Here is a 26097-nt window from a genome sequence, read left to right as displayed (position 1 = left end):
TTATTTTTCTTGGCCTCCCATACACTCACGGCGATTCTGAGCCCCTGCTGTCCGGATTCCCGTAGCTTTGGGGACTGGCTATATGGCAACGAGCGGAAAGTGCGTGTAGCAACTGAAATTCTTCGAAAATAATAGAAACCAACGTGTAGGCTCGGGTCTGCGCATGCGCCAGGTGTCAGGGAATAGCAGCATCTTACGGGCGGGTCGTTCAAAGAGGCTATATTACCAGCTGTGCTACCAGCAGGCCATTTCACTACGGATTTCGGGCAGGCGTGCACGCGCTCTCAGCACTGCGCTACATGACAGAAATTGCCTGCCGTTTGACTCGAGTGGAAAAGTGTCTCGTAAAGTGACATGAGCATTGTGATACAGATATTCCTACAGTTTACATACGGTTGTGAAGACAAAAATACCGATCGTGCTTTATGAGTGGCTAACTCTGCAGTAACAGAGTGTGTACAGTACAAAATATAACCAAAGACTTTGTGATACAACAGTTTGTGATTAAGTAAGAAACATATCAGAGGCTTTCGCGAATCGTGAGGAGTACTTAGTTGACTTGCTCTTGGCTGCCGTTGTCTTCCGTCCAACCCCCGACAACATGCAGCTGACTGCCTCGCCAGACTTCGATTCCTGCGACGTCCAGATAGCGCCCCTACAGGAGGTGGATGTCTGCTGCCGCCTCCAGGAGGGAGATGAACCCACGTCCACCACAGACACCTCTACGACGGCGGGCGTAGCGGCAGACACCACGACCCGCACCAGCAGCGCCACCCGCCTCCCGCTGCACCTTCCCCTCCACTTCTACCACCTCACGAGCACGACGCACCTGGCCAGGACGCACGGCCACTGCAGAACGAGCCAAGACAGTGACCATGGTGATCGGTGCTCTCAGGACCCCGAGGAAGGTGTTAAGAAGAGAAAATTCGAAGATACTGTCGATGGCGATGCAGTGCAGGAGGCACGGCAGACGGCGGAGACCTGCAGAAAGCTTTTGATCAACAGAAAGAGAGTGCTGGCCAACGTCGTCAAAAGGGACAACATTCCTCTCTTCTACGTCTACGGGGACCTGCTCTTGATACCAAAGTTTAAATGGGTAGGTTTCACTTTTAGTTATGTAATCTGTTTGCTAACATTGTGCTCATATGGTTATTTCATAAGGTATGCATATATGTGCAGAGAAAAAGATCGAATAGTGACGTTATTTACTGCATAAACAGCAGTAATTCGAACTGCAGTGGCCTGACAAAGTCCTTGTGAATCTGAAAAGAATGTTTCCGTTACATAAGCTCAGCCAGTATTCGTTTGGCATATGACTTGTGAAATCAAATACCGTTTGCTGCATAAACCTCAGTAAAGCCTGGGTTTGTTAAGAAGTACTCTTAAGTACTGTTTGTTTACACGTGTGATGGTGAGGCCTGAGAGTAGTATATGAAAGGGTTAATGGGATGTTGTCCATCAGTGTTGTGCACAGGTGGCCATCGAGGACGCATGCACGAATTTCTGCCTCACCCTGTAAAGCAGACTTGCCGATGCAGAGCGGGAGGTGGGGGGTGGGGGGTCAGGGCGGAGGCGTTTGCATGTGGTCCTGAGTCACCAAGGGAAGCGCCACTCGAGGCAGATGCCTGAAGGTTTGCACAGGGCGGGTGATTCACGCTGAGGAAGGAGTTGGATTCACGCGGGATCCCAAGCAAACAGCCTGCGGATGCGAGGAAGGGAGGAGAGAGCAGAGGGCAGCCAGGAGGAGGAGGACCAGGAGGAGGGAGGCTCCTTTTTCCCTGTGGCGAAAGGTGCCGCGACTCCTCGTCCCTCTATGTCGCGAAAATAATTGCCCTCAGGATGGACAGTTCCTTCCAAACGGCGGCTGCATCTCGGTGACGCTGTATCTCTCCAGTTTGCCAAAGTCCCAGCAGGCGAGCACGAAAGCACACTACGCAGCGATGGCAACAGGGCAGTCGTCCTGACCCGCACATCCGGGAACACTGACTTGCAAAGACGGTTGCCCCGCCGCTCCTCGGCCGCACCTGCTGCTCTGTTAAAGGGAAATAGTGTGTCCTGTGGCCATGTCAGGCCGTCGCGGAGGCTGATGCCAGCATGGGGAAGGTCGCCCGAAACGAGGTTGCAATGCGACAGGCGGTCAGGATTGCGCTATAACTGCCAGTGCACAGGAAATGACAGGCTGCAAAAAAACGAGTGTCACACGCGGAAAATACTTTAGAAACGTTTTGTCATGGCAAAAGTTCGCGCGCATGGAGACACTCACGCAGATGGCGCTCCCTCGGCCGCGGCACTTGCGCTGCTGCTAAAATTAGAATCATGTTTTTATAGCGAAGAAATCAAAGCATTCGCTGCTTCTCATCTCACTATTTTCGCTCCTTCCTGCTCCTCGCTGCTCCCTCCGCCGCTGGATGGCCAGGAAGGACGGGAGTTTTGAGAAATAACTTTTGACAGTTGTGACAGGCGTCGTAGCCTGCGAGACAAATGTAAGCATAGATATGCGGCTGATATTTAAATAAAATTGGTAAAAACAATACAAACATATACCTGCCAAAGTGATTTTTTGTTGATTATTATTTTCTTCTTAACCGTTTGTAAGGGAGAAGCGAACATTTTGTCCTTGGCCGCGAAAAGGTCGATAGTCCGTACCGTCGGCTAGTTGACCGAACCGCTCACTAGTGAATATTGCGAAATATACTGAGTTTGATGCTGTTGTTGAAATGGGATTGATATTCGTCACTCTCTCTCTCTCTCTCGCCGCCTCTGCAGCGGTGCAAGCACTGTTTATTTAACTATTTTGTGTTTGAGCTAATGACTAGAGTTATTCTGCATTCGCTTCGTGGCAGCGCAGCCCTTTTCAGAGAAGGAAGCTCGGACAGCTCCAGCGGAAATAAATGCGCGGCAGAAACGGAATTTTTAATGGATTTCCTTAATTATTTCAGTTACACTTCGATCCTTCAGTACTTTATTTTTCCTTCGTTATCATGACAACAGGCTGTCTGTGGCCTCGGCATGGGAAGCAGATCCTCGATCTGATAAGCCTTATCCGAGCCTTTCCTGGGTTTATCCTGCCCCCCCCCTTCCCGCCCTCCACGCTAGCCCTCGTATCGTGGCGGATACATCAGAATGACTACGTGACTTTTCGCTGAAGCTCGACAGGCGGACGATCGCGCCGCCGCCGCCGCAGCGATCGCTTGCCTACTCGCGGCGCGCCGCTGTTTTGCCGCCGATCGCTGCGTGCGCTTCCGTCGGCCGAACAACCACAGACAGACTCAACACAGGGAATGGCGAACTCTCTGCGGCAGCTCTCCCAGCGAGTCGCCGAGCTAATGAAGCCGAGCCTGGGTGCTCCTGTCGGCGAGATCCTTCCAGTGCGCGGCGCCGAGGGTCGTCGCCGCGGGTCTTTGCCGAGGGTCTTGCGCTGAAAAGGAAGCTACGTCTCAGGGAGCGAAGAAACGGCCACTTCTACAAACACATGAAAAGATTCGACTAGCTTATTCGACAAATCTTCTGTTAAAAATAAATAAATATATAAATAAATAAATAAATATATAAATATTGCTAAAGAGAGCTTTTTTGACCGGCAGATCACAATGTGATGACATGCCTAACCTAGTGATTATGGCATCTTGGTGCGAAATGGCAGGCCCTGACCTAATCACCTGCCATTGATTTTGGGCGAAACGAGGCGGTGCGCTCACCTGCAGCCATCGCAGGTGGGAGGGCCACAGGAGTGGATACTGAGGGTTAGATACTTTTATTTCAGTTTTTCACTTCCCAGAAAGTCCTGGCGTGATGCTAACGTCCGCTTATTTGAAGGAAAATGATAAAATTTAGTATAAACTCCCATTCTAGAATTCGTTCAGTCGGTTAATAGTAAATCAGGACCTACATTCATAAGAGAAAAACGAACCAATCAGCGCTTACCGATCTCCATCTGCAATCGGCGGCCCCGTCCGTCGCTCGACTCATGCCTCTACCAGTCGCGAAAAGAAAAGAAAAAAGCGTCCGCGTGGCCCTCCCTCCGCCAAATGAGGCCCGGGCGGCAGGACCCAAATGCCAGGCGGTATAAATATTTGCCGCAGAGTGCCATGAGTGGCCGGGAAACACTCGCTCCGCACGCGGCCTGTCTCCGTCTGCGCCCTCGCCCAACGCACGAGCGCCCTCACCGCCGCGGCAGGGGCGGAGGGAGGGAGGGAAGGGAAGGCCAGGGAGAAGGAGAGACGGAGAGGGAGAGGGAATTGGGGCGAGGGGGGGAGGGGGAGCAATAACAAAGAATACGTTATGCCAGCGACGTTCCAGTACCTTACTCATGGCAAGGACGTTGCATGCCTATGACTTTCATCTGACAGGAGTTACGTGTCTGCTTTGTTTATTTGGCTTGTTTATTCATGCATTACCGAGGGAATGACGTCGGTGTTTGCAATGCGATTAAAATTGTGTTTTGTTTTGCGTCATATGGAAGGCGGAAAACTATCATTTCTGGATCTGAAACCCGAAAACAGGGACCTTCTCTAAAGGAAAGAAAAATGACAACACCAGCTCGTGGTCAGACGATAAGTGTTGTTATAATTGAGCTCAAGCTTATCCGGCTGCATCTCGCCCCCCCCCCCCCCGCCCGGAGCCTCAGGACAGCTCCTTAACAATGGCTATGGGAGGCGAGGCAACGCGATTGCGAGCAACTACAACCGCGAGGGGAGGGGCGGCGAGGGAGGGAGGGAGGGAGGGAGGGGGGGGGTTGCCAGGAAGGATGTGCAGACTCTCACGTACTCAGGTTGACTCCCCCTCCCCTCCCCTCCCCCTCCGCTCCCCTTCTACCCCTCCCCTCCCGCTCTACCTCCCCCTCCGCTGCCTGAGACGACCGATTGAGAATGTGGCGCTCGGCGGGAAAATTTATCGCCTTGTGACAAAACTTGCGAGCATCCCGCTGGACTGCAAGAGCAGGGCCTGGGAGGGGCGGCGGCGAGGGAGGAAGGAGAGGGGGAGAAGGAATAGGGAGAAAGGAAACAGGAGATTGCAAGACGGAAAAAGGAAGATGGAGAGAGAAAAGACTTGAAATTTCTCACCTTTCGGCTCGCTCTCTCTCTCTCTATCTATCTATCTCTCTCTATCTCTTTCTGTCTCTCTCTATCTCTTTCTGTCTCTCTCTATCTCTTTCTGTCTCTCTCTATCTCTTTCTGTCTCTCTCTCTCTCTCTCTCTCTTCTCTCTCTCTCTCTCTCTCTCTCTCTCTCTCTCACTCTCTCTCTCTCTCTTCTATCTTCTCTTCTTTCTCTCTCTCTCTCTTCTCTCTCTCTTCTCTCTCTCTCTCTCTCTCTCTCTCTCTCTCTCTCTCTCTCTCTCTCTCTCTCTCTCTCTCTCTTTTCTAACTCTCTCTTTCTCCTCTCCCCTCCCCCCTTTCCTCCCTCCCTCCCTCCCGTGTGCTCCCCCTCCCCTGGCTCAACACCTAATCCCTTGCGCCAGGGAGCGACCGAAGCGAAGGCGGAAGAGACGGAGGGGCGGGGAGGGGAGGGGAGGGGAGGGTGGAAAGGGTGCAGGGAAGGAGGCGGGGGCTACGACGTGAGACAAAACACGGCGTTTCAGCATTTAAAGGCTGCATGTCAACCGGATGCCGACGGAATGGAGAGGAAGAGAGGTGGGGGGAGGGAGGAGTGAAGGGGGTGAGGAGAGAGGGAGGGGGATAGGAGGGGAAGATGGTAGAACTGAATTTGAAAAAGTTATTTTTTTCTATATATATGTACTTATACACATAATCGAATACAAGTTTTCTTTCTGTATGTCCCTCACTCTCCTCCTTCGAAAGAAATAGAGGCACGAACTGCCTCTTCCCGCGGTGGAAATGCCAGCAGAGCAGCGCACTTCCCGGAAAGGCTTCCCAGGACAATCGATAAAAACATGAGAACGGCCAATCAGTCAAATGACGAAGCGGTTGAGAAAGAGATGTTGCTTTTGCAGGTTCCCCAACATCAGGTGAGGTTAAGGCAATTGATGCATATCAGGCAAGCAACTTCACCAAATGATAAACGCGAGTTTGTCTTCCGTCGTGAGTCCGTTCATTGCCAACTTAGATTCATCTATATCTCTCGTCCCTTTGTCTGTTTTACTTATTCGATCCGTTTTTATTAATGTATCAATTTATTCATTTTGTCTGCTTGTGCAATTGTTTTATTTGATTTCATTATTTATTTAATTTTTTTTGTTTGACATTCATTTTTTATTTCATTATTTTATCTTGCTATTTGTATTTGATTTAGATTATCCATTTGTTTATTTATTTATTTCTGGGGAGTCATTTACATACTTCAAGATCCTGGTGGCCTGCGCGCGCCAGGCCCCGAAGGCGGCGCCCGCCCAAGGCAGGCCGCTCCCTTGCATCCTGGCTCGGGACACGCACGCACACGCACGCACGCACGCACTCACTCTCACTCTCACTCACACTCACACTCACACTCTCACTCTCACTCTCACTCTCACTCTCACTCTCACTCTCACTCTCACTCTCACTCACCCTCACCCTCACTCTCTCTCTCTCACACACACACACACACACACACACACAGTATTTTAAGTATTTAAGACATTTAATCGTATTATTTAATATCATCCGCGTGTGGTGATGCGATTTTATTTTTGTAATATTGATACGAATCAGTAGCCTCCGCGAAAGGGTTCAGGGATAGGCGTCCTTTATTTTGTTATGAATTGGCTTTTAGTGTCTGTGGTTTTTAGTTTCGGCATTCTTAGTAGGTGTAATTAATATTGCCATTGCTTCGTTTTGCGAACGAAGCGTTTCTGAGGCTCTGCTCGGGATTCGCCAAAAGGTTCAAGATCCTTTAGTCGAGAAAGAGTGTGGCATGGCCCTCTCTCTCTCTCTCTCTCTCTCTCTCTCTCTCGCTCTCGCTCTCGCTCTCGCTCTCGCTCTCGCTCTCGCTCTCGCTCTCGCTCTCGCTCTCTCTCTCTCTCTCTCTCTCTCTCTCTCTCTCTTCCCTCTCCCTCTCTCTCCCTCTTCCCTCTCCCTCTTCCTCCTCCCTTCCTCCTCTCCCTCTCTCCCTCCCTCCCTCCCTCTCCCACTCCCTCTCTCTCCCTTTCTCTTTCACTCCCTCTCTCTCCCTCTCCCCTCCCTCTCCCTCCCCCTTCCTCCCTCCCTCCCTCCCTCCCCTTCCCTCCCTCCCTCCCTCCCTCCCTCACGCACTCCCTCCCCCTCCCCAACAGCAAGGAGAGGTGAGTCCCCTTGTTCATCACTCTGCCTCATTACCAATGCTTGACTCATTCACATAGTTCAGTCATGAATTATCGCTCACAGAACGCGCGATATTTTCCCCTTGTTTGTGTGTTTCTTCATTTGCTCTGTTCGTGTGTTGCTGTTCGTCGTTCGTTTGAGGATTCGATGGCAGTCCGTTGCGTCACTGGGGCTGAGAGACTGCTCTGTCTCTCTCGATCATAAGTGGGAGCTTTGCAAACGCAGGTAATTTGCATAGAGCAACAAACAGATTTGCACGGGCATTCACACCAAGGTCAGTTGCGAGGGCTTCGAGGGCATCTGGGGTATGCCCTTCCCTTCGCTGTGAGGGAATGTTCGGCCTTCCCTTCTCGTGGAGGGAAGCGGAGGAGTAACGTGACAAGACTGTTTTCGCCGCCGATAGCGTCGGCCGTTACGTCACGCGCCTCGGCCGTGACGCCGCCGTTGCCAAATGCCAGGCAACCGGACTCAGCTCTGCTCTGGTGGAGGTGCCGCTGGACGTTCGTGATATCCCCCCCCCTCTCTCTCTCTCTCTCTCTCTCTCTCTCTCTCTCTCTCTCTCTCTCTCTCTCTCTCTCTCTCTCTCTCTCTCTCTCTCTCTCTCCCTCTCCTCTCCTCTCCCTCTCTCTCTCACACACACACACACACACACACACACACACACACACACACACACACACACACACACACACACACACACACACACACACACAACCGCACTCACGCACCTGCGAGCCCGTCCCCCCCCCCCCAGGCCGCGGACTCGGGGTATGAATGAAGGAGACGCGGCGCTTTTCTGCTCTGAACCCGAAAGCCTTGCCTTTGAGAGCGAGACCCAGCTTCCTCGTCCGCTCGGGGGGGGGGGGGGGCGAGGGAGGGAAAGGGAAAGGGAGAGGGGTAAAAAGACCGGGAAGTGGGGGAGGTGAGATTCGGGAGAAGGAAGAGGTGAGGAGAGCGGGAGAGAAGGAGGCGAGGGCGGGATCAGTGGCATAAGAAGGAACGGAGGCACATGTAGGCAGGGGAGGGAGGGGAGAGGGGGACGGGGGGAGGCAAGGTGGGGTTGAACAGAAGGGTAGGGGGGAGGGGGCGAAGGTCGACCTAAAAAGGCGGAGAAGGGAAGGGGCGCTAAAAGGGGAGAGGAAGGCGCCGGACGCAAGCAGGTGAAAGGAAGAATCTGTGGAGAAAACCCCGTGGAGATTGCTTGCGCTTCGCACGCAAGAGGCTCTCGCGCAAGGAACCCTCTGCCTTTACGGGGGGGGGGGGGCACATCCTTTTTACGCTCTTGCGTTTTTGTTTGTGTGTGTGGCAACCAAACATCATTAGGTAATGATACGATGAAAATTTCGACTAAGGATACGATGCAGGTACACTTCACAGGCGCGTCATAAGTACCATGTTTGTGAAATTTTATACCGGGTCATTAATAATCTGCACACCAATGGATATTAAAATATCAAAAGCGCATCGGTAGTTCTACAAGAAAGTAGATGTTTTGCAATATTTGTTCGTCTTTCCTTTTCCTTCTTATCCTCTTCCCCCTTTCTCCCTCCTCCTCCTTTCTCCCCTTCCTCCTTTTCCTCCTTCCCCTTAAGCAGAATAAATACCCCCCCCCCCTCCTGATTAGATGATCCTTATGAGCGGGAGTTCGCGGTGAGATGGGGGGGGGGGGCAGACAAGGCCTCCTTCACGAGCGACCGAGTTTTGAGGGATAGGAGAGCGTATCGGGTTGTTTTTGCGTGCGCGTGCTTGCGTCTGCTTGTTTACGTGTGTGTGTGCTCTTGAAACAATTGCAATCGCGGGAGGTGTGAAGGGCGGCGCCGCGGGCGGGGCGGGCGGGCAACGGCGAGGCCTGGCCGTACGTGAGGGCGGGCAGGGGAGATCTTTGTTGTTTTTTGTCATAAAGTATCATCGTGATAAGTTGCCGAGGGGCGTGCGTGTGTGTGCGTCTGCTCGTGTGGGTGTTTCTCCCCCTCCCGCATCGTGCATGCACACAGGCAAACGTGTGTGTAGGTGTGCGTGCGCCCAGGCTGGAGGTGGAGGTGGGATGCGTGAGAGCGTGAAAGATGGCAATGGCGGAGGCAAGGTCCGTCGCTACATGCTGAAGCGCGTCACAAACCGCGGATCGCTGGAGGACAGCGGAGGCGCGAGTAAGCTTCCTCTAGGAATCGCCTCTTTCCTCGTGTCTTCTTGTGGCTGCTTGGACGCCCGTCGCCATGGCGTTCTACTGCATCAGATACCCGGAGGTGACCATGCTGTGTGTGGTAAGTCGGAGGCGCGTGCGGGATGTGTGTGTTTCAATGCGCGTCTATTTTTAACGAAAGAGACGACATGCGGCCGACGCAGGTGTGGCTCGTGTTCCAGCCAGCGGAGACGCCTCGCTGACTGAGCGCGTGCCCTAAGGTGTTCGTTGATCAGCTGATCTCACCAGCTGGCCAGGCGAGCTGATGATGGCTGCGCTCATTGTTATCGTCAGTGAGACTTCAGGGAGTTTGTGCTGCCCCTCTGCATGCAAGTACTGTGTCCGCAAGTCGTGTGGTCGATTCGTGGCGTCCCTCAAGGCATTTGTCATACCTCATGACCTCTCGGGCTCGTCAGGTTTCTAATCGTTTTAACCGTGAGCTGGAATAGCGCGACGGAGTCATCAGTGTGTCTCAGAATGGAAGAGAGAAGAGAGGAGAAAGGGGGAGAGGAGAGAAGGATGAAGAAAGAGGGGGGGGAGGAAGGGAGAGAGAGAAGAGGGGAGAGGAGGGAGAGAAGAAATAGAGGGGAGGAGGGGAGAGAGGAAGGCTGCGACCCCAAGGACCCCGTGACTCTCCTCTCACACCCGCCTCCCACGTTTCCTTCGCACCCCAAAAAAAAAAATTGATGTGGTTATGTGTACCAGGGGCGTTGTTTTCTTTTTAAGATCGTGCTCACTCTAGCGCAATGCTTCAGCCTCATATGATACGGTTGCACTTCCATTGGGATTTTGATATTTACTTAACTCGTATTGATTGACACGAGTGGCGTCGTGCTGCTGTGTCCACGTCGGTCGCCGTCTCGTACAAACGAAAGGTCGTAGCTCAAGCTCGCTCTTTTCCTACTGCCCTGGGAAATCCCGACCCGTTTGGGCCAGTCGGACCTACCAGTCGGACGCGCACGCCCACAGAAGAGCGAGTGGCGCTTAATAGAGTCTAAGCCTGATCTCCGATGATGGGGATTTAAACAGCGGGTGCCAAGTGCCTGGGCTGATGTCTGAAGCACGCCCTTAGTCTGTTGATAATGCAGTGTGGAATCCCGAAGTAGGCCGTCGCCTCTTATCTCTGCCTAACAGAGTTGAGCAAGTTGGAGTTTCGTTGCCTTATGGTGCCCTTTTTCTCCTACTCTTGGCTGTCTCTGTCCCCCCTCCCTCCCTCCCTCGCACTCACTTACTTAAGCACGCATAAGCACATGCACTTGCGCGTTACCTTAGACGCGTGACGCCTGCATCAGATCGCGAAGGGCAGGCTCCTTCTTGGTTGACAGTCCGGCGGGAGGCCTCGTTCAAGCACAGCAAGAGGTGACTGCACCTGCAAGCACCTGCGAAATCTGTGACAAGGCGAACGGCGTCAGAGTCGTCGTTTCTTCCTGACTTGTAGTCCACGAGCCTTTCCATTCTCCTGTATCGCGAGTGTCTGCTGTGTGTGGAGGACTCAAATGCCGTCGCCGTTAAGCATGGGCGCCCTCGCGGAAAGGATAACAAACGAAACGGCAGGAGGCGGCCTCTGTCGAGATGGAGAAATGTCGCTGGCGGCGGAGGCGAGCCGGGCACCACCTGCACGGCCAGTGGTCGCTGCCTCTCTGGGAAATGAGTCACGGCCGGTTCGTTTCGACGTGTTCTCTAGCAGCGAGGGTCAAGTTATTGCCTCAGAGGCCGCCGCGCGATAGGAGCCTCCGCCGCCGCTCCGCCACTCGGGCTCCTCGCACTCCTCCAGCACGGGACCCGCTGCGCGTCCCCGCCATGTGGCCGCAAGTTAGTGGTTCCTTTGCTCGACTTCGCCTCTCCTTCGGGAGCCCTGCTGCTGGTTCAGCCGCTACATGTACTTACATTACTTTTAACTTAATATTTGCGAACGCGAACTCTCTCTCTCTCTCTCTCTCTCTCTCTCTCTCTCTCTCTCTCTCTCTCTCTCTCTCTCTCTCTCTCTCTCTCTCTCTCTCTCTCTCTCCCCCCCCTCTCTTCCCTCCTTCTCTCTCCTCCCTCCCCTCCCTTCCTCCCTCACTCCCTTCCTCGCTCCAGCCCTCTCCCTTTCTCTTTCTCTCTCCTTCTCGCACTTTCAAGAAATGTGAACGCAGGTAGGACCTAGTCTCATCCACATCATTATTTGTGTCAGTCCTTGGTTTTTGCTGATTTCCCACCGCTGTATACCCGAGGCCCTGCCGGAGAGCCAGGCGGAGACGCCCGCTGCTCCTCCGCGGACGGGGCTGAAGCCGCTGCCCGACGGCAGGCCTCTGTCCATGCATCGATCCACGCTGGAGCAGCAATGCCAGAATTACTTGGTCCTTTATCTCGTACCGGCCGCACCGTCGCCCGCCGAAGTAGCACGTCCGCAGCCCAGGAAGGGGCCCGTGATACGCCGGCGTAGCCTTCGAGGCTGTCTGCTCCGTCATTCGGGGCAGCCAAGGGCGCGAGGACGGCCGCCAGGCTTTGCATTGTGCGCGGCCGGAATCATGACCTCAGCCCAGACACGCCTCGCCTTTTTCATGCGCTGGACTTCATGACCGGGCGCTGAGGACACGGCCCTTCATGCAAATTGTCGCAGCGCCGTCAAGGGCGTGCGGGTGGGCCGCTGGGCGGGAAAGGGATCCCATTGGAGGCGCTCCAGGGCTGTCCTTGGCAGAGCCTGAGTGTTTTTATTCTTGTAATGGGCACTCCCGCCGATATGGACATTGATAACGACAGTGAAGATACTGATAAATAACTCGAACTGCCGCCACGAGGACGCGCTTCCACTCCAGTGACATTCAGCCGCAGGTTATCAGTGCGAGTTTGGCCAGAATTCCCTGCGTTCAAGGGACAAAGGACCTCGAGTTGGCTTTTTATCGGCTTGCGTAAGGTTAAAGGGAAGTCAGAGATATTCTTTTAAACCGACTTGTTTACCAAAAATAAAAAAATAAAAAAAATAAATAATAGTAACAATAAATAATAATAATAATAATAATAGTAGAAACATGTATTTTTAAATTATACATGTATATTCATGGTCTTTCACGTTTTTCTCGGAGTTTTGAGACAGAAGATACCAATAAGAACTCGTAATAACGCAAGGGCCGTGGCTCTTCCAGCAGGTTTAATATTTAACTAAACCTTCGCAAAGTGTTCTCTTGGTGAAAAAAAATCCCCCTGGATTTCCAAGCAGCCAAACAAAACAAACTTGCTTCGTGCTGTCAGCCTCCATTATCCCCTAAAGGCGCCGCCGCCCCTGCAGGCAGCGGCCCCGAGCCGCAGGTACGGCTTCCGGCGGGGTCGCAGGGTGCGGGCCGCCCAGCCACGGCCGCCGCGGCTCCCCTTCGGCAGGAGCGTCGCGGGCGGCTCCCAGGGGCGTGCTGTGCAGGGCAGGCGCCGGGCGGCCTGCCTGGGCCCCCGCCGGATCCTGTTTCAAACCTGCTTCTGCGGCGCCCACGGAGCCTGACGGCCCGCGGGCCCGGGGCCGCTGCCGCAGGTCCCGCAGCCGCAGGTCCCGCAGCCGCAGGTCCTGCAGCCGCGTCCGACAGCGTAGGGGTGAGAAGGGCGGCGGGAAACTAACGTGGCAGATATAGATTATCGGGGCCGGGGAGGGACCCGGGCGCGAGCACAGGGAGTGGGGCCGCACAGGGAGTGGGGCACCAGCTGGGAAGCAGCAGGCGACGCTGGCCGAGGCGCTGCACTCTGGCCACGGCCCGCGGGCACGACGGCTGCTGAGGATCGCTGTGCCCAGAGCGCTTGCCCGGCCGGAGGAGGCGGGGCAGGGCGGCTGATGCCAAGACGCCACTGACAGCACAGCCGACTCTGCCTGCGCCGCGCCAGTCCATGGCTTAGCGCCGTGTTTGTGTGCTCAGTGGACGAGGAAGGGCACGGCTGGGACTCCCTGCGTGGCGCCCGGGCAGCCAGGCGCGGCATGTGCCCCTGGGATGAGGAGCCTGCCCTGCGAGGCCCCCGGTGCCCCCAGTGCTGCTGAAGACCATGCCGGGCGCGTGCTGAGTGTGCCCCGTGGCAGGATGAGTGAGGGCGTGAGCCTACGGGCGTGCGGGCAGTGCAACCGCCAGGCCGAGCACCTGATGGTGTGCAGTGGGTGCAGGGCGGCCTGGTACTGTGGGCAGGACCACCAGAGACTGCACTGGAAGAAGCACAAGGTGTTCTGTAAGCCCAAAAATGGAGCGACTCAGTCCAGTTCGCAAAAGAACGAGGCGAGAAGTAAGAAGGTTTCCCCAAAGACTAATTTTACGCTTGACTCCGCAGTTCTCGACGCGATGGTGAGTGGACGCGATGTCAGTGACTGCACTTTGCCGTTTCAGAGCAATGGTGACGGTGTGAGGGGTGGCAGGCGGAGACCGCGAGGGGGCGACCCAGAAATGAGCGCGCCCCTGGACCCCAGTGAGGCCCCCGAGGCGGCGCCCCTCCTGCCACGGCCTCGGACGCCGTCGCTGCAGCATGTGGAAATGTTCACGGATGCTCAGTCCCTCGAGGAAGTGGGCTTTAATCAAAACTGGTTCAACAGACTGGCGCAGTTCGTCATAAGCGACCTCAACATGTATGGGGTCTGCGTCATCGAAAACTTTCTGGGTAAGTTCACATTTTGCTATTTTTTGTGTGCGAGTTTCACCGCACAATTATATATAATTGTTTATGTGTATAGTATACGAGTAAATATTTATACTTGCGCGCATATTCTAGTTTGCATGACATGCGAGGAGAGGGACTTGCTTAGAATTGTTTAGTGGTGGTATTAGTTTCAATTTATTTTTTATATCTAGTTCAGTGATTGGTGATGCTCCTTTGCAAGCCTGTGGACCCATTAGACACGTCGTTTTGGATATAATGTCCTCAGTAATTGTCCTTGATAAATGTTCACAAATCGCCTGCATGTCGACCACTAACCTTATACCGATCTGCTTGGCCTCCACATCAGTTGGCACTCTGGCAATGTCCAACAAACCTTCACCGCATGTTTTATGGCAGGACAGAGCTCGTGGGACCTCCATAGTGATTTTACAATGAATAACAAATCCATTCAGGCTCAGTCTTACCAGAACTACCGTGGGGAGGTTTGTTGGCCTTTGCCAGAGTGCCGAGGAAGTATAGGCCGTAGGTCACAGTTATGTTCTTACTGGATTTTGTTAAAATGTGTTTACAGGAAGCAAGTCAAATTTTCGAACATACTGTGGGTGTCCTCAAAATTTTAAATTGATATATTTATTGTATATATAATTTTTGTTTGTTTGTTTTTGAAGTCCTCTGCAAGAAAATTAGGAATGTTGTAGGCCACCAAAGATTTCAAATTTGCTTTAGGCTGAGAAAATACTTCTAAGTGGAGATACTATTTTAAAACTTTAAGGGATTATGCAGAGTATTTAATGCGCATAAGTGTCGACTCAAAAGTTCTGTGAAAGAATGCGTAGGAAATGTTTTTCATATTATCTCACTTTTTTTAGTGTGCTGTGTGTCGACATCAGCATCGGACCTTAGGGGAAAATTTTAATGGAATGTGAAAGGAAGGAGATCTTATTTATTTTGTATATTAAAGTGCTTGTAATTAAGACTTGATCACTTTTTTGTATATTAAATTGATATAAGATTAGACAAGTCCTGTAAAAAATCCTGTCAATATAATCATGTATCTCGTTAGTTTGCATTCGAATTTAGCCTCTGATTAGAAATGTTCCTCTGCCTTGGGTTCTTTGATGTAGTGCGTTTATGAGCTTAGTTATTTCATTGTTTTTATTTTAGACGAGATTAGTAAGGTTAAACAGCAGTCGTGCATCATAACAAAAATGAACCAAATTGAAGCGGCAGCAGAGCTTTCCCCAATGTGTCGATTTTATATAAAGCGCCAGAAAATAGGCTGTTATCAGGAATTGTCAGTTTGCAAGTCATCATGATAAAGAGATAGCTTGCACTGGAACTAGCCCTTTGGGTTTTGATAAGATACAGCAGGTATTATCTTGCTACAAGGATTGTGTTATGACTTCAAGAGGCTACACACATGTATTTACTTTATTTATTCACTTTTTTTTTTATTTTTTTTTTTTTTTTTTTTTTATTTTTATTTTATTTTTTTTTTTTTTTTTTTTTTTTTTTTCTATTTATTTTTTATTTATCTATTTATTTTTTAAGGAAGTTTGATCATACAGGTAGATGAATTTTTTAAGACCAGTTATATGATAGGCTTTTTATTTTTTTTTTGTATTGGCAGCAGGTCATGATCAATCACATTTTCAAGTTACATTAATTGCAAGCCATGATAAGCTAAATGAGTCGCAGACTTCTATAAACTGCGTTTGCAAGTAATCTACCTCTCACCCCCCACCTATACCCCCTTGCTCTGTCTATGCCAATCAGTTTTTTCAGTTCAATCCCTTGTAAGGTAAGGAAAACTCATAAGGCTAAAGGACTTGCATTTCTTGGGCTAGGGAACACGGCACAGGCATGAGCATTTTCCACGGCAGAACCATGTAGGCATTTGGCCATTATGTAGGGGAAAGGGCGCTACAGACACCGGGAAAAGGGAATGCCTCATAGTTTTGTGTGTGGCTCTCTCCTAAGGAGAAGTACACAGGAGATGATGCAGGAGCTGAACTGGTGGGCAACCTGCTGATCTTGTTCACACACTACACAAAGGTGGGATGCAGAGGAATCAATAGGCCCACAGCAGGGTTTTGTGAAGACAAGTGGAGGGAACTCCAGTTTGGTCTATTGAGTGAATTTGGTTAAGGATTTTAAGGAGGAATACAGACTGTGAATTTGGTTAAAGATTTTAAAGAGGAATATTGCTTTGTTTCGTTTGTTTTTGTTAAAGGTTTTTAAAGAGGAATATTGCGTGAATTTGGTGAAAGATATTAAAGAGGAAGTGAAGGTCTTATCTCATGTCGGTATTTGTATAGAATTTTGGTAAAGGCCATTGATGATAAAGATAGGCTAATTTTGATAAACAAAATGGTGATAATAACGATAATATGACTAGGCCTATTGGTTCTGCTGCTACAGTTGATCAGTTGTAGGAATTATTGGTATGTAATCGACTAGTAGTTTTGGGAATGTTGCTATCATTGTTTTAATTATTTTTAATGACTGTAGATATTATTGCTATTGTTGCTTTATTTATGGTTGTATTTGTTATTATCAGGATAATGATAAGAACAAGAATGTTGATAATGATGGTAATAATAGGAATTATAATGAGAAGGTAAATATGATTATGATAGATGTGATGACAGTGAAGATAATGGTAATAACTCAGATTATGATGACAATAATATAATAATAATGATAGTAATGATGATAATGATGATAACAACAACGACAATAATAATAATGATAATAATAATAAGAGTAATATTAATAATGGTAACAACAACAACGATAATGCTCGTGATGATACAGACTAAAGTGACCGATCCGGGCGCCAGCAAAGGAGGCACCCAAAAATGCCAATGAATTTGTGACGGAGGCTTGAGCAAGGAGCGAGGGGTGGAAATGGGGGAATGGGAAGGAGGAAGAGGATGGGAAGAGCAAGAGGAGGAGGGGATGATAGAAAGGCGAGGAGGAAGTGGAGAGAAGGCCGAGGAGGAATAGGAGGAGGAGGAAGAGCAAGGGATAGTATACGAGGAGGAGGAGGATGGAGGAGGGAGGATCGGCTGGGGGCGAGGCTGAGGCCGAGGATGAGGCCGGGCCTCCCGAGCGCCAGGCTAATTGAGCGGCGCTGTTGAGCCCGAGTCGGCCTCGAGTGCTGTCACAACAAACACGGCGAGGCTGTGAAGGGATTAATTGCTGATGATAAACCCGCACCATATCTTGCGTGCTTGCGGCGGGACCTTGCCTGAGGGACAGGCAGGCCAGCAGGGCGGGCGGCGGAGAGGAGGAGGCAAGGGCCGCAGGCAAGGCGCAAGCAGGACAGAGAAAGTGGTTGGGAAGGCACGGCCGACGGAGGATGAGTTGCGTCATCGATTGGGGTTTTGATAACAAGAGGCCGGGCTTCAGGGGGGGAGGGGAGGAAAGGGGTTGAGAGAGGTGGAGGGAAGGGTTGAGGAGGGGGGAGGGAGGGTTGTGGCCCCGTTTCATTGACAGACGGACGACCTGCGGGAGGCTGAGTGCCGTGAGGGCGAGGGTGGGGTGGGGCAGGGGGGGAGGGGTGGCTTGAAGTGTGGAGGGCCACTTGAGTCTTGTAAAGCCAGGCTGTGAGGTTCGAGGCGTCGTCTCTGGCCTGTGGCGGTGAGAGGATAGTGTTGTCATAAAAAAAATCTCAGCCGAAATGAGAGCAAAAATGTTTGTTTTAGAGTATTTGGCTGCTCTTGAGGGGCGGCCAGGCGCCCTGCTCCCCGGAGGGTGTCGGCGCCCGGGCCACCTGCGGCTCGTGCGAACAAGGTCTTGCAGGGAAACCATGGCTCACATGGGGGAAGGGGAGCATCGCCGCCCATAAGATAATGGGGATTATAATCATGATAACGATAACGATAATAATAATATTAACAATAATGATGATAATATTGATACTGATATTAATAATAATGATGATAGATTTTTTATTATTATAATTATGATTAATATTAATATTATTATCATTATGATTTTAAAGTATTCAGAGGAAAAGAGAGCATCACCACAAGATAATGATAGGGAAATAGCAGCAGTTAAGATGATGTTAGGAAGTGAGGGCCAGTGATCCCGACGCTAAAGCTGTGTTGGTCGTGCTTGCAGGCGAGAGCCGGGCGGACCAGATTCGGTCGGAGGTGGGCGGCCTGCACCGCCACGGCGTGTTCCACGACGGCGAGGTGATGGCGCGGCAGGAGCAGGCGCGCGGCCGCGTGCGGGGCGACAAGATCACGTGGGTGACCGGGAGCGAGCCCAACTGCTCCAGCATCGGCCAGCTGGTGTCCGTCGTGGACTCGCTGGTGGCCAAGTGCAACAACCACCAGGACGCCGGCAAGCTGGCCAGCTACAACATCAAGTGGAGGACGAGGGTGAGTGACGCCGCTGCCTCCGCGCCTTCGACCGGTCGCTTGGCCGTCGTCGTCGCCTTCACCCGCGTCTCCGTCATGAGTTTCATCCTCCTCTTCTTTCTCATTTGCATCAGTCCTCATCATCATCTTTCTCTATCTACTTTTTTCTGATCACTTCTGGTTGTGTGAAAAGGCAGTGACGGTCAGGCAGGAGTTCCTATGTGGGCATGAGTGAGTCCTGCCCTGGTTCGTGTGAATGCGGGTGCGGTGTGGTTGGGGGATGGACGCTTGCGTTAGCCGCACCCTCTAGGCCCACTGATGATGCCATGATGGAAGCGAATAATGGCTGCTAATACTAATGTGCAAATATTTAGGAATACATAGAGCACGCGAAGCAACTTTCCGAGTTTCGCTCTATAACAGACACACACGGGCGCCGCAGCCCTCCCAGGGCAGAACCTGCACACTTGTCTACCTAGTGTCTCTCTACCAGAGTCTATTAAGGCTCCTGCTCGACGAGAAGCCCTGCATAAATCCGGCCCGCGGCCATTAGTCACCTGTAAATTCCAGACACTTGAGGCAATTGCGTTTGGAATGTTGCATGATCGAGCAGAGAGAGAGACAGACAGACAGAAAGAGACACAGAGACAGAGAGAGAGAAGTATTCAGCAACAACCTTCAGGATTTCCCATTTTTTAACCCTTTTTTCGTGTGTAACCCCCGGCCTTGAAGACAGATGAGCAAGGATGATGCTGCATCAGCCCCCGGCGGTTAATGCTGCTCGGTGTTAATTCTGGTTTTGAAGTCGAGGTCCTGGTGGTCACCGATTAAATAGCTGAACGCGCTTTCACGTCCGAGGTTGCCCTTCCACGCACGCACTCGTGTCAAGTTCTCTCTCGCTTTATAGAATGAATATATATATATATATATATATATATATATATATATATATATATATAATATATATATATATGAAATATAGAATATATATTAAAAAAAAAAAAAAAAAAAAAAAAAAAATATATATATATATATATATATATATATATATATATATATATATATATATATATATATATATATATATATAACGTATTTTTTTCTCTGTTTAAATTTTGGATACTCCTCGTTTCATTTACTTGCTGCTGCCTTGTGTCAAATGGGAATGACGAAGCTAGATTTATTCCATTGTTGTAGATGGATTGTTTGGTAGAGAAGTGACCAGCTGTAAGGAGAACTGAATCTCTTTTTCCCTCTCAGAGGGTAGGGGTAGAGCCGAGATCCCGACCTGAAAGTTTCCGCAAAGGTTACCCGTTTTCCTTCCAGCGCTAGACTGGACTCGGGTTTGTGTTCAAGATTTTTTCTAGGGGTTATCTGCTTGTAGCTTTGAGGATGCGTGTAGCTGGTGTTTCTGTTTTTTCACCCGCATACGCAGACCATAATAACACATGGCTTTGCTGAGTGCATTTACCACGTGAGCCACGAGCGGCCGTCTTGGGGACAGGCGAGGTAGGAGCATGAACGGCCCTCGGGCCCTCTTTCCCACAGCATGTGATCTCATGGACGCAAATGTGCTCAGAGGGGGAGGTACAGGCACGCATAACGAAATTGCACAGACACACGTTGGATTGGGCGAGGGCGGGGCGCGTCTGGCGTGTGAAAGCTGTCAACACAAAGGTTTTCTTGCTCATTAAGCTGTGTCTGCTACTATCAACAACTTTTTTTGTGGTGGCATAGATGTTTTACACCTCACTAAGCTCTTGAAAGTGAAGGTTAAATGGACTTACAGACCCCCAAGGCTACATTTAACAGTTATATATTTGGTTTCATCTATAAATAGATGCCGATAGTTCTGGGTCTAGCAAGAGATACTGTCAGTCTTACCTGCTTTATCATAGGCACGATCGAGAATTTTATAACTTGTGCGTGTATGTGCGTGCGTCCTCTGTCAGTCTGCCTGCCTATCTTCATCTGTATGGTTAGGAGTTTATAATGTGACATTCATTGAAAAATAAACCAAGCATATAACGTGCATTATGTCCCCTTGTGTGCGGTGATCGATGTGCTAACTCACTGCCTTCCGCCCCCAGGCCATGGTGGCGTGCTACCCGGGCCAGGGCACGCACTACGTCAAGCACGTCGACAACCCCAACGGCGACGGCCGCTGCATCACAGCCATCTACTACATCAACAAGGACTGGCGACCCGAGGTACGTTGGCCCTGTGTGCGCAGTCGCTCACCAGTGACTATTAATTTATATACCAACAATAATATGCACACACACACACACACACACACACACACACACACACACACACACACACACACACACACACACACACACACACACACACACACACACACACACACACACACACACACACACACACACACACGTGTGTGTGTGTGCACCTGCGTGCGTGCGTGCAATGGAGGCGGAGGTGGCTTTCAGGCCATGGTGTGGTGGCGCTAATTAGTTTCATGTATGCAGAAGTCGCGAAGCATACAAGTAGTATATGAATAAGTATATAGGTAGATAGACAGTTATACTATGGTTAATAATATAAATATCTAGTTTTGCAATGCTCTTCTGAAGCCCCGCGTAGAAATAGTTCCTTGGGACTTGGTCCTTCCGGCCAGCCAGCGCCTGTGGTCACGATCAGCTCACGTGCGAATGAATCCTGCGACGGGTTTGGAAGAATGGGAAACGGGCTGCATCACCGCGTGTGGTTGGCTGACCAACTTCCCATTCATGGTCTGCGATTAATACGCAGCGAGATCGTTGACATGTCGGTCGCCGCCTCCAGAGCCAGGCTTGGGTGCCCGCGGCGGCAGCGCCTCGCCCAATTCGCTGTCCGGTCTAGAAGTGGTAAAGCGAGGGCCAAATGGCGCTGAGCTCCCCTCCGCACTTAGGCCGCCTCCACCTCGCCGCTGTGAGGCCAAAGTCTTTTCGTGTTGCTGTTCAGAAACACGTCTTTCCCGCCGTTTCGCTCCGCCTCTCCTCGGGGAATGAGGGGCGCTTGTTCCCATTTAATTTCAGCGTGTATGGGGTACAGCCCATGCCCTAGCCTCTGCCCAGACCACCTTTCCTGCGCGTTTTCTCGGGGTGTCATTCCCTGGCGCCGCGCATCGGCAGTCGCCTTCGAAAGAGATTGAATTTCGCGGTAGTCTTGCAGTTGCCCCACTACCTGTGCTTGTAAATGTTACGCTCGCTCGAGGGCCCGGCGGGGCGGGGGGCGGGGGCTCGGGGCGGCCATAACGCTTCCTCCAGGGCCTCCCCGCCTGTCACGTACGCCATGGGAAGATTTGGAGTTAATGTTTGTATGTATTTGCGAAATCCGGGGAGGGCGTCGCGGACCTCGCGCCGGTGGGCCTTCCCGCCGACCAGGCCCCGGTGGCCTGGCCCTCCCTCCGGTGCTGCCGTCCGGGGCACGAGGCGCCTCCTGTGCGTCGGTAGGAGGAAACAAGTAGATGAAACTAACTGTTCCGCGGCTGACACGCATGGTAATGACACGGATTCTCGGCGATCGTTATTTCATTCATGCCTCGACATTTTTCCTTGCTTTGCGCTCCTTTCTCCCAGGAACATGGCGCCCGGGTCGGCTTTCACGCAGGAGGGTTTAGGAACCATAAAAAAAAAACTCTGCAGAGAAAGGACAGAAGCAGATTCATTAACAGCAGTAAAAACACGCGCGAGAGAGACTCTGCGAGTTGTGGGCAGACGCGCGGCTCCTGCGTAGGACGTTTTCTTAGCGAAGGAAGAGGTGGGGGAACGGAAGGCCTGCGAGGGAGGGCAGCGAGGGAGGGACGCTGTTGTCGGCGGCGTCGGGGCAGGAGGGGCCTGGGCGCTGAGGAGGCCTTGCGAGGAATGATCTTTTTCTGTGGTGGTTTTGAATTAATGTGCGGGAGCGCGATGGTGATCGTGGGTCGTGCAGGTTCTGTTTTTGCCTCTGGGGTTGACTGGCACAGGGGAAGTCATGGGCGCTCTCGCACTCATTCGCCGACACACACACACACACACACACACCACACACCCACACACACACAAAACACACACACACCACACACACCCACACACCACACACCACACACACCCACCACCACCACACCACACACACACACCACACACACACACACCACACAACACCCACACAACCCCACACCAAAACACCACCACACCACACACCACACACAACCACACACACACACACACACCCACACACACACACACACACACCACACCACACCACCCACACCCCACCCACACCACCACCACCCCACCCACACACACCACACACACACACCACCACACACACACCACACACACACACACCACCACCACACCACACACACCACACCACGCACCACACACACACACACACCACCACACACACCACCACCACACACACACACACCACCACCACACACACACACCACCACACACACACACACACCACACACACACACACACCCACACACACACACACACCACACACACACCACACACACACACACACACACACACCACACCACCACACACACACACACAACCACCACACAACCCACACGCACATGCACACACCACACACGCGCACACACCACACACGCGCGCACACATCGTGTACATACACATGCTTATGCACACACACACACACACACACACACATACCAATAAAAAAGCACATATACAAGAGTGTATATTATTGCTTGCATACACACATAGATTTATATATGTATGTGTGAGAAGTGTATAGCAGATATATTATTGTCAACATTTTTGTTTTCTTTTTGTATATTAATTGTGTTATTTTTACCTGCAGGATGGTGGTGTGTTGAGGATCTATCCAGAAGGCATGAACCAGGTGGCCAACATTGAGCCGTTGTTTGACAGAATGTTGTTTTTCTGGTCTGACCGTCGCAACCCCCATGAAGTGATGCCTGCCAGCATTACTAGGTTCGTGCCAATTGCCAAGTGCTTCGTGTTTATTGGGTGATTTTTGTATGTGTAGATGTATGCAAGGTGGAATTTTTACATAGGCGTGACCATCTTAATGAAAGTCCTAGTTGGGAGCTTCTAACCCAAGTCCTGCCTCATCTCCTTTATTCATTGTATTATGTATTGTTTCTTTTTTCTGGGTTTCATTTTCAGTATTTTTTTTACATTTTTATTACCGAACTTTCTCAAAGAAAATGTACTGAAATATCACTTATCCAAAAATATTGCACATTGTTGAGGTAAAAAAATAGGGGAGCTGATAATGTCACCATGCTTAGTCAATGAGAGTGCGCTGTGAGGTATCTGATAGGACTAGATGCATAATTCTCCATACCATTTACCAAAATTTCTTTACCATTAATTGAATACTCTTTGGAAAAAGTCCCATTTTATTTTTGGGTTCAGTATATTATATGGGAGTGGATCTACTTGGTTATATGTACCTTAGATGTCTGTGTCATTAAATAATATGATTTTTTTTTGTAGACAGTATATGAAGGTAATGATTTTGTTACATATTGATGAATGTGAAAACTGAGTTCCATTTCTTCTTTCAGTAGATATGCCATCACTGTGTGGTACCTTGACCAGAACGAGAGGGAAAACTACCTCTCCAGGATCCAAAGTACTTCGTCCAGTACCTGATCTGCTGTAGGATGAGCAAGAGCAAATGTTCGCAGCGTGTGACTCACACTCAGTGCAGAGATTTCACTGGGAAAGCTGTCACAGTCAGAAGAGGCAGGATGCCACAGGGTTGACCGATACCCATTATCATGATCACTTCAGGAACAAGTTGAGTTAGAAAATGGAAAGTAACCATGTGCCATACTGTTGACATAGTGAGAAGTTTGGTGAACTAATGGCTGTCTGATGCCAGGCATCTTTAGCCATTGCCTTATGTATCCAATTACCTGAATATGGAGACAAATTAAATTTGTGGAAGATAATGGTCTTTACCTCGTTGATGATAAAAACTTTATTTATATTTTTTTCATTTTTACAGTGGTCTTTACCTTAAAAAGAAAAAAATGTACAAAAGGAATTGTATTCAGATGTATCATATGCCATGACGTGTGCATTTTATCTCGCCTTGCATTTCTAGAGAGAAATGGTGTTGGATAGCAGTGGTTCTGGTTGTAAGGATTTATCAGACAAGGAATTTTCAAGACAAAGAGAGTAGCTCATGTTGATTTATTGAGTATTCATAAATTGGTTCATGTCTCAAGAACTTCTTTGTCCTGTATCTATCATCTCTTCATATCATTGTAAATTCATAAATCCATACCAAGAAGAATGTCTTTCAGTCTTCTTTCATTTTACTTATGATTTATGTGAATATTTGTAAAAAGCCTTCAAAAGTAAGAACATAAATTACTTAGAAAATTGAGAAACTAGATTGTTTAAGGAAATTGATTGTTCAATCTATAAGGGCTGTGACCTCTTTATATATATATATATATATATATATATATATATATATATATATATATATATATACTAATTTAAGGTGGTGATATAATTTACAGTCTTCACTTAATGCCACAAATATTATAGCCAAATATTAGCTAAGTAGCTTGGGCATATGTATAGAGTGAGTTGTCACTTGACACAAAAGGAAGACTAGTGGAGTGTACATGGTTGGAGAAATGCTGCATCCTCTGTGGGTTTTTGCAGTTGATGGTTTGCCTTCTCCACACTTCTGTGATGGTAATGGCTGAGAACAAGGCTCTTTATGCTAATACAATAAACATTATGCCAAGAAGAGGAGCACAAGACTCCTTTTTCCTTGGAGCAGAACCAGAAACAAATGTCCTGCAAGGTAAATACTATACATATTAAGAATTTAAATTGCTCCCATGTATATACTTCATCTGTTTAGGCACAAGTATACCAGTAAAAAGAATGCAAGAAAACTTGTGTTTTATCCTATCATTTGTTGATTATTTTTTCTCATGAAAGCAACATTATTATGATGTATATAAGATGTATTTAAACTATTGTGATTTTGTAAGATATTTCTTGCTTGAAATGCAATGGATATCTAATAATGATCTTTAGTCTTTGGCTTGTATTCTCATGCATTGTTAGTGATCAAGAAATGTAAATTTTGAAAGAAAAAAGAAAAAAAAAAAAATACAGAATGTGGGCAGTGCCCAGAAAAAAATCACTTCCATAATCTGTGAATTTAATTGTGCCTGAAGTTCTGTGTTGCATGTACTTGGTGCTATAATATGTACAGTGAAGTAGCAGAAAACATCATCATAGGATTGGACTAGCACACTGGAACCATGCAAGAAATTTGAAATACCTATTATTTTTGTAACTGGACAATTTCTTTCCTACTTCGATTTGTTTCACGTACACTTTTGTGCTTCCATGTGGTTACTTTGTTTTATTTATTTGATTTTTTACTTTTATTTTTTTTCATTATATTATTTTTTTTTTCTTTTTTTTCAAAACTGGTTTAAATTCATTATATAAAAAGAAACTGTTTCCACTGTGCCAGCCAACTGTGATGCATGCATTGCCAGGCAGCAGCTGGTTTGTACATTAACCAGTGTTTTTATAGGTATTCTTTGACACTTTGTTACGGATTTTGGTTATTGGAGGGCAAATCAGATGGTTCCGAGCCATGCATACAACACTTCATCAAAAATTCATTCATTCATTCAATTGTCTCCGTGAAGTAAATATACTGTTCCAAGACTTC

At 49.5% G+C, this 26097-nt stretch overlaps 2 protein-coding genes across 5 annotated transcripts; one reads left to right on the top strand and one right to left on the bottom strand.

The window, feature by feature from the left end:
• LOC119596485 (prolyl hydroxylase EGLN3-like) lies at window positions 1-26097 on the top strand. Of its 4 annotated transcripts, none has more exons than XM_037945755.1 (6): window positions 1-1096; window positions 13750-14017; window positions 18149-18411; window positions 20481-20600; window positions 23212-23345; window positions 23945-26097. In XM_037945755.1, exons 1-6 carry the CDS (start codon window positions 602-604, stop codon window positions 24030-24032), a joined length of 1368 nt encoding a protein of 455 aa, XP_037801683.1. In that variant the 5' UTR covers window positions 1-601; the 3' UTR covers window positions 24033-26097. The 4 variants fall into 4 exon arrangements, with proteins under 4 accessions (XP_037801683.1, XP_037801684.1, XP_037801686.1 ...); XM_037945756.1 differs by having other exon boundaries at window positions 4-1096; window positions 23948-26097; XM_037945758.1 differs by lacking the exon at window positions 1-1096 and adding an exon at window positions 10845-11227.
• On the bottom strand, window positions 1194-4214 carry LOC119596486. The gene is made up of 3 exons (XM_037945759.1): window positions 3925-4214; window positions 3610-3737; window positions 1194-3418 (listed from the first exon to the last, which is right to left on the bottom strand). The coding sequence occupies exons 1-3, from the start codon at window positions 3967-3969 to the stop codon at window positions 3196-3198; spliced, it is 396 nt and encodes a 131-aa protein (XP_037801687.1). The 5' UTR covers window positions 3970-4214; the 3' UTR covers window positions 1194-3195.

This window comes from Penaeus monodon, chromosome 38, assembly GCF_015228065.2.
Source record: "Penaeus monodon isolate SGIC_2016 chromosome 38, NSTDA_Pmon_1, whole genome shotgun sequence".
In the NCBI taxonomy this organism is placed as follows: Eukaryota; Metazoa; Arthropoda; class Malacostraca; order Decapoda; family Penaeidae; genus Penaeus; species Penaeus monodon.
The sequence above is the reverse complement of the archived record's forward strand: the minus strand, read 5'-3'. Positions and strand labels throughout refer to the sequence as shown.